The 17,402-nt window shown below is 38.2% G+C and overlaps 1 protein-coding gene across 4 annotated transcripts in view; it reads left to right on the top strand.

Annotated features, from left to right (window-relative positions):
- DENND4C (DENN domain containing 4C) overlaps positions 1–17,402 on the top strand; it is a 52,705-nt gene that overhangs the window by 19,275 nt on the left and 16,028 nt on the right. Inside the window, exons 11-24 of one of the 4 annotated variants that reach the window (XM_037373635.1) lie at positions 1–219; positions 1,214–1,359; positions 2,464–2,499; positions 2,732–2,862; positions 3,703–3,835; positions 4,308–4,514; positions 5,201–5,329; positions 6,096–6,240; positions 6,573–6,620; positions 8,907–9,032; positions 10,398–10,538; positions 11,811–12,952; positions 14,363–14,543; positions 15,047–15,156. In XM_037373635.1, coding sequence (XP_037229532.1) covers positions 1–219; positions 1,214–1,359; positions 2,464–2,499; positions 2,732–2,862; positions 3,703–3,835; positions 4,308–4,514; positions 5,201–5,329; positions 6,096–6,240; positions 6,573–6,620; positions 8,907–9,032; positions 10,398–10,538; positions 11,811–12,952; positions 14,363–14,543; positions 15,047–15,156 — 2,894 coding nt within the window. Of the gene's footprint in view, positions 220–1,213; positions 1,360–2,463; positions 2,500–2,731; positions 2,863–3,702; positions 3,836–4,307; positions 4,515–5,200; positions 5,330–6,095; positions 6,241–6,572; positions 6,720–8,906; positions 9,033–10,397; positions 10,539–11,810; positions 12,953–14,362; positions 14,544–15,046; positions 15,157–17,402 lie in introns of all 4 variants that reach the window. The other 3 variants (XM_037373633.1, XM_037373634.1, XM_037373636.1) reach the window with 3 other exon arrangements.

The raw sequence follows: 17,402 nt of genomic DNA, 5'->3' as shown, positions 1-17,402 counted from the left end.
TTCACAGGAAGACTCAAGAAGGCTCTGCAGTGGAGATGACTCCTATTGAAGCAGATTTCTCATGGCAGAAAAAGATGATAGAACTTGAGATGGAGATCCAGGAAGCTTTTCTCCGTTTCATGGCATCTATTTTAAAGGGTTACAGAACATTCCTCAAGCCAATCACGCAGGCACCTTCAAATAAAGCAACTGCTGCTGACTCTTTGTTTGATCATCAAGGTGAGGGTGAGGCAAATCAGCTGCTGTTTGTGAACTGGCAGTGTTACAACTTTTGTATTCAGGAGCTGCTTAACTTTAAAAGGTCAAAGTTCTTTTCGGTTGTACAATTCTTGGCAGTATTTACAATTGCAATTCTATGAAGTTAAAGTATTCAAAGTTGATTCGAACATGGATATACGCACATAGAACTGCAATTCTGCAATAGTTCAGGTATTAGAAAAGCTGTCTTTTAGTAGCATGATGCCTTCTCTCCATGGCATATTCCATAAGGACAGCTCTTGGGAATGAAAGAATGTTTCTCAATTTGTACAGACCAAAAATGCCAGAAGCTCACTAATGAAGAACAAAGTAATGTTCTTGATATAAATGGGAAGATAATAGAGAATCGGGCAGAGATCAGATCAGCAAAAGTCATTTTATATTCCTGATCTTAGCACATTAGCTTTTTAGATCTGTTCTAGTGTTGACTGCTAGATAAGATGACACAGTTGTTTTTGGTTTTATGTGATGGAGGTGTTAGGCTGTTTTGTTTGGTTTTTTTTGTTTGGGGTTGTTGGTCTATTTTTTTAGTTACTAGAAGCGAGATTTTTAGTCAAAGGTTTGGGAAGTCTTAAATATTTTCACACCTATGACCTCTTAGGATAACATAATTTTTGTTTTAGTATTATTTAGTATTGTTTTAACTGTTAGATACTTCTGCTTTTGTACAAGGCCATCATCTCCTTTTTCTTGCACAAAAAGTCAACAAACACATTGAGCAGATTGCATGGGGGTGATTGCTTGCCACGTATTGTTAACTGTGGTAAAAAAGCATTATTAAAAACCCAAAGTGTTATTTTAATCTTCCAAATGTAAATAGTGATAAGTAGTTGTTTTTATTGATAAAGCAAATACTTTATGTATTAGCACTTTAAGTATTTTATATTGACCCTTCATATGTTAATTTCTAAGGGTACTCATAACTGGTATTTAGTTTGTTCCTTTTTATAACCAGGATTTTTAAAAAGCAGAGACCGTGCCTATACAAAGTTCTACACGCATCTCACCAAAACACAGATATTCAGCCGCTTTATTGAAGAGTGCAGTTTTGTGAGTGACAAGGATACTGGCTTGGCGTTTTTTGATGACTGCATAGAAAAGGTGAAAAACATGTAGCAATACTATTAAATTGTATGCTTCTATTAATTTTGTGTTACTGTCCCTGTTTTTATTTGTAAAGGTAGATAGCCTCTGCAGCAAGTGTTTTGAAGGACTGGAATTCTTGGTGTTTTTTTCAGAGTCAGTTTCTTCCTTCGTTATCTTTCACAGTCATCATTTTATGTGTTGATGCAGAAAGCTTTCATTACAGCCCTGTAGGATGTCAAGCTGTAGGATAATGTGAGAAATATCAGTAGCTGACACTTTAGCACAATGCCATGTCTTCCCTTTAAATGTTGATCACCCTCCCTCTAATGTGGAATTATCTACCAGTGGACATCTGCATTGTTGCTCTTTTTCACACAATTTAAACTTAAACCCATTTAATGTCAACAATTATTTATGTGGATAAGATCCCCTTTCATTGCCTGTATTTTAACCCAGTCTTGTTTTTCGAAATTAAGTCTCTTCAGCATGGTTCTGGTCTAGGTGTGTTATTGAGTTTCTAGTTTCATCTGTAAAATACCAAGTTCACAATATAAAAATTGGGGACTAGAGAATGATAAGTTCTTAAGGGGTATATATGTGATTCTTTCTGGACAGAACCTTCATTTTCATACCAAGTTCTTACAGAATGAGTCTTTGATTCCGATCAAATTAACATTTGTAAACAGACCACAAAATAAGTGTTTAAATGTTTCCTTGCCCTTATTTTTCTTTCTTCTGAGTGTGGGGTAAGCATCAATAGCATGCATCTAGAGTATACTTTTTTAATATTGTTAATAATTTGATATGATTGCAGATTGTTTATGTCTTGCATATTTAAATTGTCATATTGAAAGTATCTGCAAAACCAGCAGTTTCTTTCTAAACTGAATGAAAGCATTGTCTTTTGATAGATTCAGGATTTTGTATTTAGTAGATAATGTCAACAAATTGAAAGCGTACTGATTACTGCATTCTCTTACTTTCAGCAAAGGAAGTATTTGAAAAAGAGATTAATTGGTTCCACAGTAATATGAAAATGTTTCCTATTTAATAATGACAGAGCTTTGATAGAATTATTTAGGATTTTTAATTTTAGTTATTTTTTTCCTCTTTTCCCAGCTTTTTCCAGATAAAGGAACAGAAAAAGGAGAGAAGGTACTTTGTCCTTCAAAATGTTTAGGGATATCTGATCCTGAAATAAAAATGGAGAGACAAAGCTGTGGACTTGATATTTGAGTAATTAGAACAAATATAATTTATTTTATGTATATAATTAAATACTGTATATATTACATGTATTTTTACATATGCTAGCATAACTAATGTTAAAAAGGACATTTTCTCCTGAAGCCAAACTCTGTACTTAGAGTACAAACTCTGTTTTTAGGTTGATGTAGATTCTGTGGAAGATACACGGTTGATTGAGCTTGACGAGTCACAAAAAAGTGAACACACAGTGTTCATAATGCCACCAGAACCTCCTGCTGATGATGGACAGGACCGAGTGCCAAAATACAGGTACAAGTTAAACAGCGACATGTAGTGAAACCAGAATGCTTGTGACATCAAGCGGGGCAGATGTTCCGCCTTGGTGCACAACTTGCCTTAATACAATGTTCAGAAGAATCTTCAAAAAGATAGTAACTGCCTGCCTTCTTGTAAGTTTCTGAAGCTCTAGAAGTCAATGTTTTGTGTGCGTGTGTATGTTTCAGGGCATGTGGATCTTGATTTTAATTTTTCAGTAACTTTTTGCCAACTTTATAGTAATATTTTTCTACATGTATTCAGTGTCTGTCTTTCTCTTTGAGCCATTTACTTGTATTTTGTAGCAACTGCAGTGCAGTTTGTTTCACAGTGGGAATGACAGAGGGTGGGTAATGGATCTGCCCAGTATTACTGATCTGCAGCTGTCGAACCAAAGGAACAAAACACCCATTCCGCTTTTCAGACTTCTTTCATTCAGTGTTTTTCAGCCTTGTGCAGGAAGTGGCATTTCGGACACTCTGGGTATGATTTTTTCCTTCCTGTCTCTCTTGGAGGTCATGAAGGTTCTGTTTCCAGCTGTTGTCCTTGTTAATCATCATCTGTGCTTCCCTGACTTCCATGATATGGATGGCAGTCTGGGTCTTGTTTCCATTATCTGTGGAGATTTAGTGTCCCAGGCATCTTCTTGTGATATCTTTGTGAAGACTAAAATGATCTTGCCTATCTTCTTTCCTTCCCCACCCCACCTCAGTTGTTTATTCTCCTGTTTGTCAGTTCTTAGCAAGCAAGGTGTCTTTGAATGGCTTTCCTGCTATCAGCAGGTATATAAAAAGCTTTTCTTTTCTGTTGTTTGTTTTTTAATCATCTTTGTAGCTATAAAAACTTTCCACGACTAGATTTCAAGCTCTTTGACAGGCCACAGGAGCTCAAGCTCTCCTTCAGCAGACACCCAGCTGGAAGCAGCATTTCAAATAGTCCGGCACTCATGGCAAAGAGGACAAAACAGGTCAGATGAGTCTTACTGTAATCACTGTGTGAACACTGAAACATGTGAAGTTTTTTTGTAAAATTGCCACTAGCTATTTATACTATAAGTTAATGTTGTTAAAGGTTAGGTCTTTGTAACTATTGAGAATCAACACCTGCAAAAGAAAGAAATAGAAGGCAACAAGTAAACAAATTAGCATCTGAGATCACAGTTCACTGTCAAACACATTTCTAAGCTTTAGACTGTAACTTAAACCAAAAGGAAAGTAAAATTAAGGCTTGAATGGGGAAGGAAAAAGAGGATTAATTCTCATGCTAGCTTGTACTTGCATAGAGCCTTAATGAGAGAGTGGTGAGGAGGGAGCTTCAGTGAATGTTTGTCCATTATTATTAAGTGCTTACTTTTAAGAATCCTGCTGAGTTAGTAATGGCTTTTAAATTTGGGATGTTACATCTTTTGTCTGCTTTTTTGTTTTGTTTCACCCTTACAGGAGATAAAAACAGCTCACAAATTAGCAAAGAAGTACTACGTAAGCCCTCCACAGTGGGCTAAGTGTCTCTTCAGTCACAGTTACAGCCTATGGTTTATTTGTCTGCCAGCCTACATCAGAGTTGCACATCCCAAGGTCAAAGCACTGCAGCAGGCATATGATGTTCTAATTAAAATGAGGAAAACGGATGTGGAACCACTGGATGAGGCAAGTGCGAATAGAAAAATGTTAGTATATATATATACGGAACAGAAGAAAAGGTGCAAAGATAGTGTGTTTCACTGCCACCACCAGGTTAAGGCATACTTACAGTTTGACCTGTTACAAAGCCACCTTGAAATGATCTCAAAGAAGTCTGCTTAACTAAAGCAACTGAAAATTCATCTCCTTTATCACCAGCTTAGTGTCAGCTGGGTCAAGTACTCAAACTTAGTGTTGCTAGTCTTCTCCCAGATTTCTTCAAGAATTAAGTTCTTGAATAGCCCTAATTTTAAAATGGACTTTGATTTAATGCTTTGCAGCCTTACTAAACTGAAGGGATAATGGGTTTGTGTGCAGCATACCATTCTTGCAGTAGTAGCCACAGGCTCACAGAAGCAAGTTATCCTGCTTTTTGCATGGGTGTTTCCTTCTCTACCTTGTTTTGCAAACAGAAGAGCCGAGTGGAAAAAAATTCAGCATTCTAAAGATGTGACTGCTGATGTTATCTCAGGTCCTGTGATTTCCTATTTAATTTTTGCTCCCTCTTCTGGCTGTTGAGTATTATGTACTGAGCAGCTACTCTCACATGGCGTTTCCTTTTACATGTGTAAAAAGCTGGAAATCGGGAAAGAGCTTAAGCTGTTTCAGAATCCTTGTCATCAGTCCATTTATGCATTTCTGTGTCTTTTCAGGTCTGCTACAGAGTTGTAATGCAGCTCTGTGGACTGTGGGGTCAGCCTGTTCAGGCTGTGAGAGTCCTCTTTGAAATGAAAAATGCTGGAATACAGCCAAACGCCATCACCTACGGCTATTACAATAAGGTAAGACAAGTCTTGACGAAGGATGTTGTACCAGTGTCTCTCTTGCTGTTGTCACTCCCCTTGTCCTGTAGCACATTTAGAGGTGGTTTCTTACAGCTCTTCACTTAGATTAGCTGATTTTATTGGGCAAGCTATCATTTTGGTCGTGCTTATGGTTCACTGGATCTGCACCGTATGGTTTTATCCTGTTAAGTTTACATTCCTGTGCTGTGTTTGGCTAACCAAAAATTCTGTTGAAATACATTTATAGTGTTTCCGTTTCCAAGTTTTGGAACCCATCTAATGCTTCCATGTCAAAACCATCTGTTCCTATGTGTATCCTTTAAGGTAGCAGGATCCATGGTGGATGAAGGCTGGAATTAGGCTAGTAGAAGTAGCCTCCCCCTCATTTCCTTGCTTCCAAGTTCCTGTAACATGCTGATGAAACTTCTTAGTAAAGTAAACTGTGTAAAGTGATAGGAAAAAAGGTTCTACTGTGGTCTTTTGTTGCTGCTGAAGTTTATAAGTAAGAACAAACCCGCCTTGGGTACTTAAACAAATCTTGATCCATTGTTTCTTGTTACTCAGGTATTGTATTCAGACCTGGGGGATAAAAGGGAACAGTTCATAAGAGGGTACAGCTCATAAAAACTCAAATATTTGTCTTTCTTCACATGGTTCACAGGAAATGCCTTTTTTGAATATGGGAAGAAAAGCTTGTCACTGTACCATGTTTCTCAGTGTAAGTTTCTTACTGTTTTTGTTATTGCAATGTCTCTTACTGTAGGCAGTTTTAGAGTCTCCCTGGCCTAGCAGTAACCGCAGTGGCGTATTCCTGTGGACAAAGGTACGAAATGTAATTCATGGCACAGCACAATTTAGGCAGTGCTTAAAGAAATCAACGCAGAGCCCACGAGTACCTGTGACATCAGGTAATAAGTTAGTTGAAATGGATTTATTTCTGCTGAACAAGAGCATGACGTGCTTTCTGAGGGATTGCAGCTAACATTGTGGCTTTTACAAGTGGAAAATCTTTCCCTAAGTATATAAAAATTGATAATTGCCAACTCAGTGCTTGGAACAGTCTTAGAATGTCTTTGGCACACTGAAGAATTAATTGCCTGAATTCTGTTGCTACATTTTCGTATTTTTATTTTATTTGTGCAAGCAAAAGTATTTACTGTTGTCTGAAGAGGTTAGATATATTTAAAAATCTGAACGGTTAAATCCTGTCTTACTAACCGGCTCTTGTTCATGTCTTTAGCTCTGCGGAGTACCACGGGTGGAAGTGATGGGGACATGGTGAGCCATGGTAGCGTGGATAGTTCTAATGATGCTAACAGTGGGGAGCACACTCTCTTCGTCAGTGACTTAGTCAGGCTTGATTCCATTGATAATCACTCTAGCACAGGTACTAGATTCTGCTGGGTTTCACTACTAACAGTCCCCCAAAAGGCTAAATTTTCTAGTCTCTGGTTGATTTCCCCTCCACAACCACATCCTTCCCCTCTTGAGGCTGTAGAGAATGAAGCTGAAGTTAAACTATGTAAAGAAAAATAAATACACTGCTGTTGAGTATTACTTTTTAACGCAGATCAAGCTGCTTTAGGTTAGAGTGAACTGTAGCAGAAGTACCATTACATTAAAATAAATGTCTTGCTGTGGTCTCATGAACCTTGCTTTTTGTGTTAATCTTCTGAAGAGGCATGAAGCCTCTGATATATGAATCTGTTCGATTTTTGCAAATGTGATTTATTTATAGAAATGATAGTCTGTGTGAGTAAAACCTTTCTCTGCATTAAAGGAGTGAAAGTTGCTGAGGTGATTAGAAGCTAACACTTTAAAATGTTGCTTGTTGATGGTAATCCAGAAAGGCCTAAGTAGCATTCCTGGAATTAGTATGTTATGTTTGGTTATAGTAAACTTATGCTTTTAAAGGCCATATTCAAACTTCTTAATAGTAGTTGCTAAACTTGGAAATAAATACAGAAATTATCAGAACATTGTCATACAGTCTTTTTGAGACACCCTGGAAGTGGAAAGACAGGTGATAAGCTGGAGAAAAACTCTGCCTTAAACGTGGTGTGCACTCTCCCAGACAAACTGGAGTAAAAGCGTGCATGGAAGGTTGATCACTTGAGATAGCAAGATAAAGTTCATGGTTCTTCATATCTGCTTTAGTACTGATTACATCCTACTTGCGCAGTGTCAACTAAACTTCCTTTCTGTGTGTATTTCAAAACTTAATGTACAAGTGGTTCTTGCACGGTCTTCATGTTTTTAATATCTTGAGACCTTCTGTAAAGAGAACTTTGAGTCTGATTCCTGTGCTTCATCTGATATGCCTACCTAGATTACTGAACTTCCCTTCTCTCTGCTCTTTGTTGCTCTGCTTTTTGCTCTTTGCTGTCTCTTGGGTGCCGCATTTGTCCTTGGCTATCACGGTGTGGGGTGCAGACTTATATGGTGTGAAGCCTTGGATGCACGTGTGCATTATTTCTACCCTTGAATGTTACTTCTGCAGGTAATTCACCCATTTATTGATAGGGTGTTTTCACTTCTGTGCAAAGCAGAGATACTAACATTATTGAAATGGTGATAGAGAGAAAATAAGGGCTGAAGAATGTCAGAACTTATTTTTCTATCTAAAAGGTTTTTAACATTTTGACATTTAATTCTTTTTTACACGTTTACTCTTTGTTGGCAAAATAAACAGTAGTTATATGTATTATAGATGAATTATGTCTGTCAGTCAAGTTTTATGGAGCTTCCTAATACCTTTCACACTTAGTAACTTACTTACACGTTGATCTTTTAAAATACTGTCATGTATTCTAATAGGTATTCTTAAGGCATATCAACAATCCTGTTGAGCATTTTGATGTGGGATATGTCCCATGTAGTATTTTTGTATTTTTGCACATGCAATAGCACTTTAGGTAAAAACAACAAAGAAAAGAGTGTCTTTCTGGATTGCTTCCTATGGCAGACTTTTTGGACTTTTTTTTTTTTTTTTTTTTTAAGAATGAGTTACAGCTGTCAAGTTTAACTGGTATTGTGGAGGAGCAGACTTTTAAAAAATGTTTAGATTTTTACTTTTTTCCTATTACATTTTATACTTTCTACTGTAGCACAAAGATGGAGGCCATTGATGGCAAAGTTCTTTTCAGGGATGTAGTCACTGTTAGAAGCTTGCTCAATTATTGTCGTGCTTGTCTAACTTTCTTTTGTAGATGCATTTGAGAATTTATCTTGTCCAGCAATGAAGTATTTCATGCTGATGAGAAGGGAAAGGAATGAAAAGGAGATACAGAGCATTAAAGGCAGTTAGTCACTGTAGTGTTCCTGGGCGAGTAACTTGTGTTTAATATAATAATGAAAAAAGTACATTTGGATTGTAAGGCCTAACTATCTCTGCTGTTACTGTCACCATGTGTAGATCTGTGCACAGATTAGACATTTCTGTGATCTTACTATGAACTTTACTGGTGAAACAAAATGTGAAATTAATTAATTTAAGTTCTTTTATTTTCTTACTGAAAAAAAAGTTAGGAAAGTAAAACAAATCTGAGGCATGTCTTTGTATTCCTTCAAACAGGTGGTCAGTCAGACCAGGGCTATGGATCCAAGGATGAACTTCTAAGAGATGATGGTGATAGTCTTCATGCAACTGAAACACAAGTAGAGAAGAATATTTCTTCTAAAGCTGAAAAGCTAATAGGAGGTTAAGTATGCATGTTTACACTGATGAAGGCATTTTGTAATAAATCTGTTTCGTGGTTTAGCCTCAGCTGTCAATAAAGCACCACACAGTCACTTGCTGGCTCCCCCTTGGTGGAATGGGGTGGAGAATCAGAAGAGTAAAAGTAAGAAAACTCATATGTTGAGATAAAGACAGTTCAACAGGTAAAGCAGAAGCTGCACACACAAGCAAAGCAAAATAAAGAATTCATTTGCTACTTTCCATCAGCCAGCAGATGTTCAGCCATCCTCAGGAAAGCAGGGCTCCATCATGGATAGTCATTACTTGGGAAGCCAAAACATAATTCTGAACATTCCCCCCTTTATATGCTGGGCATGACATCACATGGCATGGAATACTGCTTTGGTCAGTTGAGGCCAGTTGTGCTGACTGTGTCCCCTCCCAGCCTCTTGTGCACCCCCAGCCTTCTCACTGGTGGGGTGTGGTGTGAGAAGCAGAAAAGGCCCTGATGCTATATCAGCACTGTTTAGCAATGACTAAAACATCCCTGTATTATCAGTGCTGTTTTCAGCACAAATGCATAGCCCCATACTACCTACTGTGAAGAAAATTAACTCTTAATACAGCCAAAACCAGCACAATCTGCTTTATGCATTAAACTCCCACAAATACTTAATGCATTGAATTCACGATGTTGTCAAGGTCAAAATATGACTATGTGAAATCTAATGGACTACTTCTGTAGCCTGGCTAATAGCAGTGGAATACATATAGGTAGAAATAACCTTTTATTAGACTAGTTTAATATAGATGGAAAAATTGGACAAGTGCTGGGGCACACAGTATTTTGTATTATGTTCTTCTCACTTGTGTATTTGAAAATTTGACCTTTTTTTTAGCTGTACAAGTTGACCTAATAAAAGGCATTACTTTTTGCTACAGACTCTTCCCAGCTGTAGAAAATACAGTCATCTCCTGTCTTCTATCCAGATTTTGCCCTTAATTTTTCTGTATTTTGTCTTTCTCGTTATTGCATCTGTTTCATACCTGTGTTACCAGATCCTTAATGTGAATTAGGGCTTCTAAAGTTGTCATTAGACAAATAGGTCTGCATGAAAATAATGAGAACTGTGGTTCCTGCTGTACTTTGCTTGTTTGAAAAAATACCAAGGGAAGAAATTTGCATGTGTTCTAACCTTCTGAACAGCTAAGCACTCTGCATAATGCTGCCTAGTGACATCCATCTGGATATTATTTCCAGGAAATGCTCAGTACATAGTAGGACTGATCCTTTAGGTTCTAAGTGTTTGAGTTTATATTTTCCATGATAGTGCAAATGCAACTATTTAGTTAAATTAACTAAAATTCACATTCTTTTTCTTGTAGAGGTTGGTACTGAGAAATCTGATGAAAAACAACAGCTGAATATAGAAACCCGTAATCCAACAGACGTGCCTGCTGGAGGTAACAGTATTGTGAAAGTTCCATCTGGCATTTTTGATAGCAGTGGAAGGAAGAGCAGTGGTGGTGAGTCACTGGGTGAAATAGAACTTGCTGAAGTCTTAATCTTGTGCTGTAGTGTTTTACAATCTTTTCCATGCTATGGAAAGAAACACAGCTGCTATTTGAGGTGCATATACTTCATGCATTTGCTTTCTGTCATTATCCTTTGCAGGTGACTTGGAACTTGTGGATTCTAAGGTTGAAAATCACTGTTGAGTAATTGAAATCAAGATTGTCTCTGTTCCACACTGAGAGTTGTTTCAGTGGTGTACTAGAAAGCCAAGAGAACTAGGGTCTCTGCTCTTGACTTTTGTCACCTAAACTCACTAAGCTTGGACAAATCTCTTCATTCCTGTGGCTTACTTTGCCAGTGTATAATCTAGGAGCAATACATGTTGTCTTTGTGCCATACAAAATTTATTTACATATCTGGAGCTTTATGATGAGGAAGACTTATGGACATAAAAGCCAGATCTTAGAGCCCATTTTTTTTTTCTGCCTTTGTGCTTGTCCTTGTCTATACTGAAGCAGTGTAGTCCAGCTTCAGTATAACTTGATAGCAAAGAACTTAGTCTCAGGCAAAAAGTTGCCCAGAATGTTTCTGGCAATTATGAATGTGGATGACTTGTCAAGAAGCAGCATCAGTGTGAGACTCAAACATCCTCCAGCAGTGGATATGATACATTGGGTCCTCTGTTGGTGACCCTAACACAGTAGATTTCCCTTACTTCTGGAGGTTTTTGCCTAGCTAAGACAGCTTTCTAGACAATAAATACTCCCAATTCCCCCAAGGAAATAAGATTATAAGATTAGTTTACATCTTCACATGCTACATTTAATTAGTGTTTTCTAAATACGCCTGTATCATAAATGAAGTAATGCTTCTGTGTTGTGCAGACACACACAGTAGTTTTTTTTTCAGAACCAGAGTGAACTATGGGGTTTGATGTATAGATCTGTGAATACAGCTCTGGAAAACAAAAAACGTGCAATCTTTAATTATACTTTGCTTTAGTTCATGGATGTAGTACCTATTGTCTGCTGGGTGTTGGCATAGGGAAAGGAAGTAGAAGCTGTAAAAAGCTTTGACTTCAAGGAGTCAGAGTAGATGACTTTTGATCTGTACGATGCCTTTACAGCCAGTAAAAATCCCTTGTTAATACTAGTGTAATTTCCTAATGGGTAACTTGCTCCCAGTCTCCTCACAGGTAAGGAGATGTAGAGTTTTCATGTAATTTCAGGAAATAAACATGTTTGGTGGCTATGGATACCATATTAATGCCTTTTCTCTTTTAGAAACTGGTTCTAGCCCACTATTCGTTACTGAGGATTCAGTTGAAGATGTAGTCTTTGGTGATGTTTCTTTTAAGAAATTGAGTGAAAAAAGACAGAAGAGGCAGAAACTGTTTTCAGAGAGAAGCTGCAGTTTCAGCAGTGAAAGCAGAGCTGGAATGCTGCTGAAAAAAGGCAGCTTGGACTTGAATTCTAAAGAAATAGCAATAATGATGGGAGCAGATGCCAAGATCCTCACAGCAGCTCTATCTGGGGCCAAAACTTCACCCTGTCATATGAATAAATCCCACAGCTTTGAAAGTGTTGTTGACCAGCAGATTTCTGGAATAAGTGGCACCTGGGGTTGTGTGACTGAGAGTGACTGGGAAATGGAGCATAGGTCTTCACCAGTGCTGGAAGAACCTGGGGAAGGGCAGGAGCATCTTGAGAATGGAAGAGATGAAAACATGACCACAGTGGAAGACATGAACCTGGAACAGTCAGCTGAGTCCAAAAATGAGAAAGCAGAATCCAAAGATGCAACTACTAAAAGGAATAGCTTTTATGGAGTGGTTAAGCCTGTTGAAAGGGAAGATGTTGAAGTAGGCTTGGACCCTTTATCTTTGCTGGCTACTGACAACACACAACCAAGGCATCCAGAACCTGAGGAAAAGTTGGTGTCACCAGTTGCAGCACGTAATTTGGCAGATGAAATAGAGAGCTATATGAATCTGAAGAACCCATTGGGCAGTAAGTTTCCCAGCATGGAACTCCACAAACCAGACAGGGAAGCAGAAGCCTCTGGTACACTTGGTCACTCCCAAGAAAGGAGGTCGAGCCTGCCTTTGGATCCTGGCCTGCCATCCCCCAAGTCTTACGAAAATCGGAGAAGTCCTGTCTCCAGATCCAAAACATTCACTGGACGACCAAAGCAACAAACCCATCCTCAAGTTCAAAAGGAGCGGTCTTCATCTTTGACAGGACTGGGTCGTTCTCCACATGGCTCATTAGGATCTGTCGTAACAACTTTATCAAATCTGAAGTTAGACAATATACTGTCTGGACCAAAAATGGATGTTCTGAAATCAGGCATGAAGCAGGCCGCCAATGTGGCCAGTAAGATGTGGGGAGTTGTTACTTCAGCATATAGTTACTCAGATGATGAGGCAAGTGTTTTTCAATATGAAAAATTTGGGAATTTAGAGGAGTAACTTTTGTGTCCACTAGATTGCTTTGTGAGATGGTGTTTTGTATTAAGTGTCAACTTCAGTTAGCTAATGAAAATTGCACTTAACGTATAGTGCAGTTTTCCTGTCATTAAAAACCACTTTTCAGACAAAAGCAAATTAAAAGGTCTTGATGCAGTATACTTTGACTTCTTGTTCTCAACATTCCCCTCCCCATTTATTTATTTATTTATTTGTTTATTTATTTATTTATCTTTTTATTTATGTTTAAAGAAACTGCACCAAGAAACGCTTGTAAGAACAAAATTATGTCATCTTAAATGATATCATACTGTCTGTCTTATTTTAATAAATAAAAGGTTGTGAAAACAAATCACAAACCTGAGAAGTCAGGTTGGTGAGGATTAAAGTTGCAAATAGTGAGGGACAGCATGAGATTTAGTAAATTTAATCAGAGATTTGGAAGCAGTGTTCTTGTACTTGTGTGAACACACTTAATTAACAGTCTTTTTCAGAGTAAAACATTTAAGAGTATAATGACACAAATGAAAGAGGAGATGGAGGGGTGAATATTACAACTTCCTCCTTCCTATGTATGTCTTCTTGTTGTGCTTCCAAACATAGTTTTCTGTCTTGGAAGGCTTCTGCTTGATCCAGTTTACCCCTCAATGTCGTGTTTTGCTTTAAGGATCTTTTGTCTCCCCTCTTCAGGCTGTTAAGATACCTTCTTGATACGTTTTTCAAATTCTTCCTCCTTTTCCCCAGCCTCCATAAAAGGTGGGAGAGAGGAAGATAGCTGTCTGGCTTTATTTCTATGTGAAACAGATTTAACTGGTGTTACTAATAGGGTTCTTCTTCTATGACATAAAACATTTTTCTTTATATATAAAATTTTTTTTTTTCCTTCCCAGATATTGCCTGTGACAGTGAAAACTTACTGGTTGGCTGCCTTCCCTGATATTTTTTTTTCCTGGGACCTAGGTTTTCCTGTGTGTCTTTCTATTATACTGACATAGTCCACAGAATTTTGTTTAATGGCACATCATAATTCCCTTAATGTGACTTATTTTAATTTCTTTCAGGGATCTTTTAATTCTCCCCTCTTTTATTTCTGTAACTTTCATTTTTAATGTCCCAATTACTATACTTTGTCATGTCCTGTGTCTTAGTGACTGTGTTATTGCTGCATCATTTCAGCTGGTATGTTTCATTCCTGTCTTAAGTTCTGAAAATATGACTTTAACTTGGACCTTTTTTTCTGGTCATTCCTACATCAGGATTTTGTCTTAATCTGCTACTTCAATTTTTATTTATCAGGATAAAGATGGAACTCAAATAATGGATCTGGAAGTACTCAGAAATGCTAATTTTCTTCTTCTTGTATTAAAGGAAGAGAACAATCAACCAGACTTTAATTTCCCTGCTGGTTTTGAAGATAATATTTTAGGTGATAATCTGTCATCAAGAACTGGAGTCCCAGGGCTGATTACGAATGAGCTTGCACAAAGCACTACAAGTCTTGGCAGTAGCAGTAGCAGTGGAGATGCAGGAAGACAGCATTACAGTGCAGGTGAGATTGTTGGGGTTTTTTTTGTTTCCCTCTCCTAACTTGTTTATAATACAACAAACAGGGAAAACTATTATGGTGAAATCATTCATAACAGTGGAAGCTATGGTAATCTGAAATTATTTCAAGCCGTTAAGAGAAGTACAAGGAAATTTGTATTTCCATTCTATATTCTTACCTTGCAGTAGCAAATAGCTAATGATTCTCTCTTTGTTGAATGTTTAAAAAGTTGATACAAAATACAGGGATTTAACTGCAAAAATACTTCCTAACTAGGTATAGCCAGGAATACCTGCTTATTCACAAAAATAATATCACAAAATGATAACACAAAAATTATAACTATCTATGTTTTAATTATATTATTAATGAAGTTACAGAGCTACACATATCTGGAGATCTTCTGGTACAATTTTCTGCCTTGGTTGAATAGAAGTTATTTTCTTTGGGAATAGGTGAATTATTTTTTCCTTGAATACAAGACACAAACAACTCTTTCTGCACAGGTGAAGTTTCATTCCCAAGAAGTATGAAAGTTCTAGATTCTGAGAAGTCAGAGCACAGCTCTTCACATAATACTAGTTTATCCAGCATTTTCCAGAACTATGCAATGGAGGTAAGATTAATAAACTCATAGATGAAAGATATAATTATTCAGTATTACTGTATACATTAATTACCTGTTTAGTTGAATGCAGTTAGATTTTTCAAAACAATTTTTTCCACATTTCTATTTCAAAAATGCTTAATACTTTTAGCCCAAGGTATGAGAGTACCTTTAAAAAAGAAAAATGTGTTAAATGCTTTTAAGTATCTCTCAAAGTATCTCTCAGATATATATATAGAGAGATAGATACATAGATATATATATATAAATATATATAAAGAAGAGACAACTGAGGTAAGGGTCAAAACTTGAAATGAGAAATTAGAGAGGAAAGTTGATGGGGTTTTTTTTCCCTTTCAAGCTTACCCCCTCCATCCCCTCTTCCTTCAAGAAAATGATGTGTTATTACTAAATAATTGTGGTGGGTTGACCACACCCAGCAGCTCGGCCGTTACCCAAGTACTTGCTTACTCCTATCCCATCAGGATGGGGAAGAGACTCAGAAGGGCAGAAGTGAGAAAAAAAGCAAGTTAAGATAAAGACAGTTTAATAAGTGAACTGGGGAAAAAGAACACAGGAGGGGGGACAAGAAGAAAGTGATGCAAAGGTGATCAGTCAGCACCATGACACCCCAGGAAACTGCTACCTTGGAATTACACACACATCCCCAGTTTTATCACCAAGTGTGACGTTATACAGTATCCCTTCGGTCAGCTGTCCTGGGCATTTCCCCTCCCAACCTCTTGTTCGCCCCCAGCCTTTGCTGGGTTGGGGACAATGAGACAGAAAAGGCCATGATGGTGTGTAAGGCGCTGTTCATCAATAGCTAAAACATTGGTGTGTTATCAACACAGAGTTGGTCACCACTCTAAAACACAGTACCATAAAGACTGCTGTGAAGAAAATTAACTCTATCCCAGCCACGCCTAGAACAATAAAGCTTTAATATGCCTTTCTGTTTCAGTTGTCATTTATAGTTGTTTTCAGACTTCAGCTATGACGATAATGGTCACTGTGTTTGCACTGGTCACATTTCTTTCAGCTGTAGTGTTATTTTGCTAGGTCCTATGTAATTCTCTTTTATGTTTGACTTTCTGGAGATCTTGTCAGACTTTGGCACTTTGTTATATAAGGGGCATAGCATAATAAAAGAAAAATGTTGCTATTGGGCAAATCTAAAATATATTAGATCTAAAATATATTACATGATGTGTTTGGTGGTGGTTTTTTGGTTTTGTTTCCTGTGAGAGTGAAACAATGAGGAGGAGGTCTAAAATTTACAGTTTATAGAACATTACTCTGCTAGTACAAGATAACTTTTATCATCTTTTCTCCAGTTCTCATTCTAGTTTAGTGATGAGACTTTTATTAGGTAAAACCAAATTTTATTAGGTAAAGAGCAACGCATTTTTGAGAGGGTTTCTGCTGTGACACTGGAGCGCAGCCCTGAGATAGTCACTGCTCAGTGACAGCAGGAACCCTCTCATGAGGGACAGCGAGGCCATGCCAGCCCCTGTCATGGGGCTGTGTTCTCTGATGCTGAAACTGATTCTGTGTCCTTTTGCACAGGCAAGTCTCCTGCTGATGCCATGGAAAGGAGTCCCAGCAAGGGGGGAGCTCATTACCATGGTCAGGGTGCTGGCTCTGTGGAGGAAAGAACACAGGGACGTGCTGTCAGCTTCCCATTCCCTTTGAACCTGTTGATGCTCTGGATCATCCTCTGACAGCATCCTACCTTTTATCTGGGGAAACAGAGCAGTTGGTAGGGCATCACATCTTCACCAACATCTGGGGTTTTTCCACTTTTATTTGGCTTGCATGGCAAGGTTTTGGTATCAGGGAGGCTACAGGGATGGCTTCTGTGAATGTACCAGAACCTTCTCCCATGTCACATTAGAGCCAGTTCCAGCCATCTCTAGGATAGACCCACTGCTGGCCAAAGGTGAACCTTTCAGAAACAGTGGTAGCACCTCTGTGATAACATATTTAAGAAGAGGAGAAAAAACTGCTGTGCAACACAGCTGGAAAAGAAGTGAGAGTATGTGAGAGAAACAGCCCTGCAGACGTCAAGGTCATTAAAGAAGGAGGGCAGGAGGTGCTCTAGGTGCCAGAGCAGATTCCCCCACAGCCCATGGTAAAGACCATGGTGAGGCAGGCTGTCCACCTGCAGCCCGTGGAGGTCTGCCGGGGAGCAGATGGGTGCTCCTGAAGGAAGCTGGCACCCCATGGAGAGGAGTCCATACTGGAGCAGGCTC

Source organism: Falco rusticolus, chromosome Z (assembly GCF_015220075.1).
Source record: "Falco rusticolus isolate bFalRus1 chromosome Z, bFalRus1.pri, whole genome shotgun sequence".
Classification (NCBI taxonomy): Eukaryota; Metazoa; Chordata; class Aves; order Falconiformes; family Falconidae; genus Falco; species Falco rusticolus.
The sequence above is the reverse complement of the archived record's forward strand: the minus strand, read 5'-3'. Positions and strand labels throughout refer to the sequence as shown.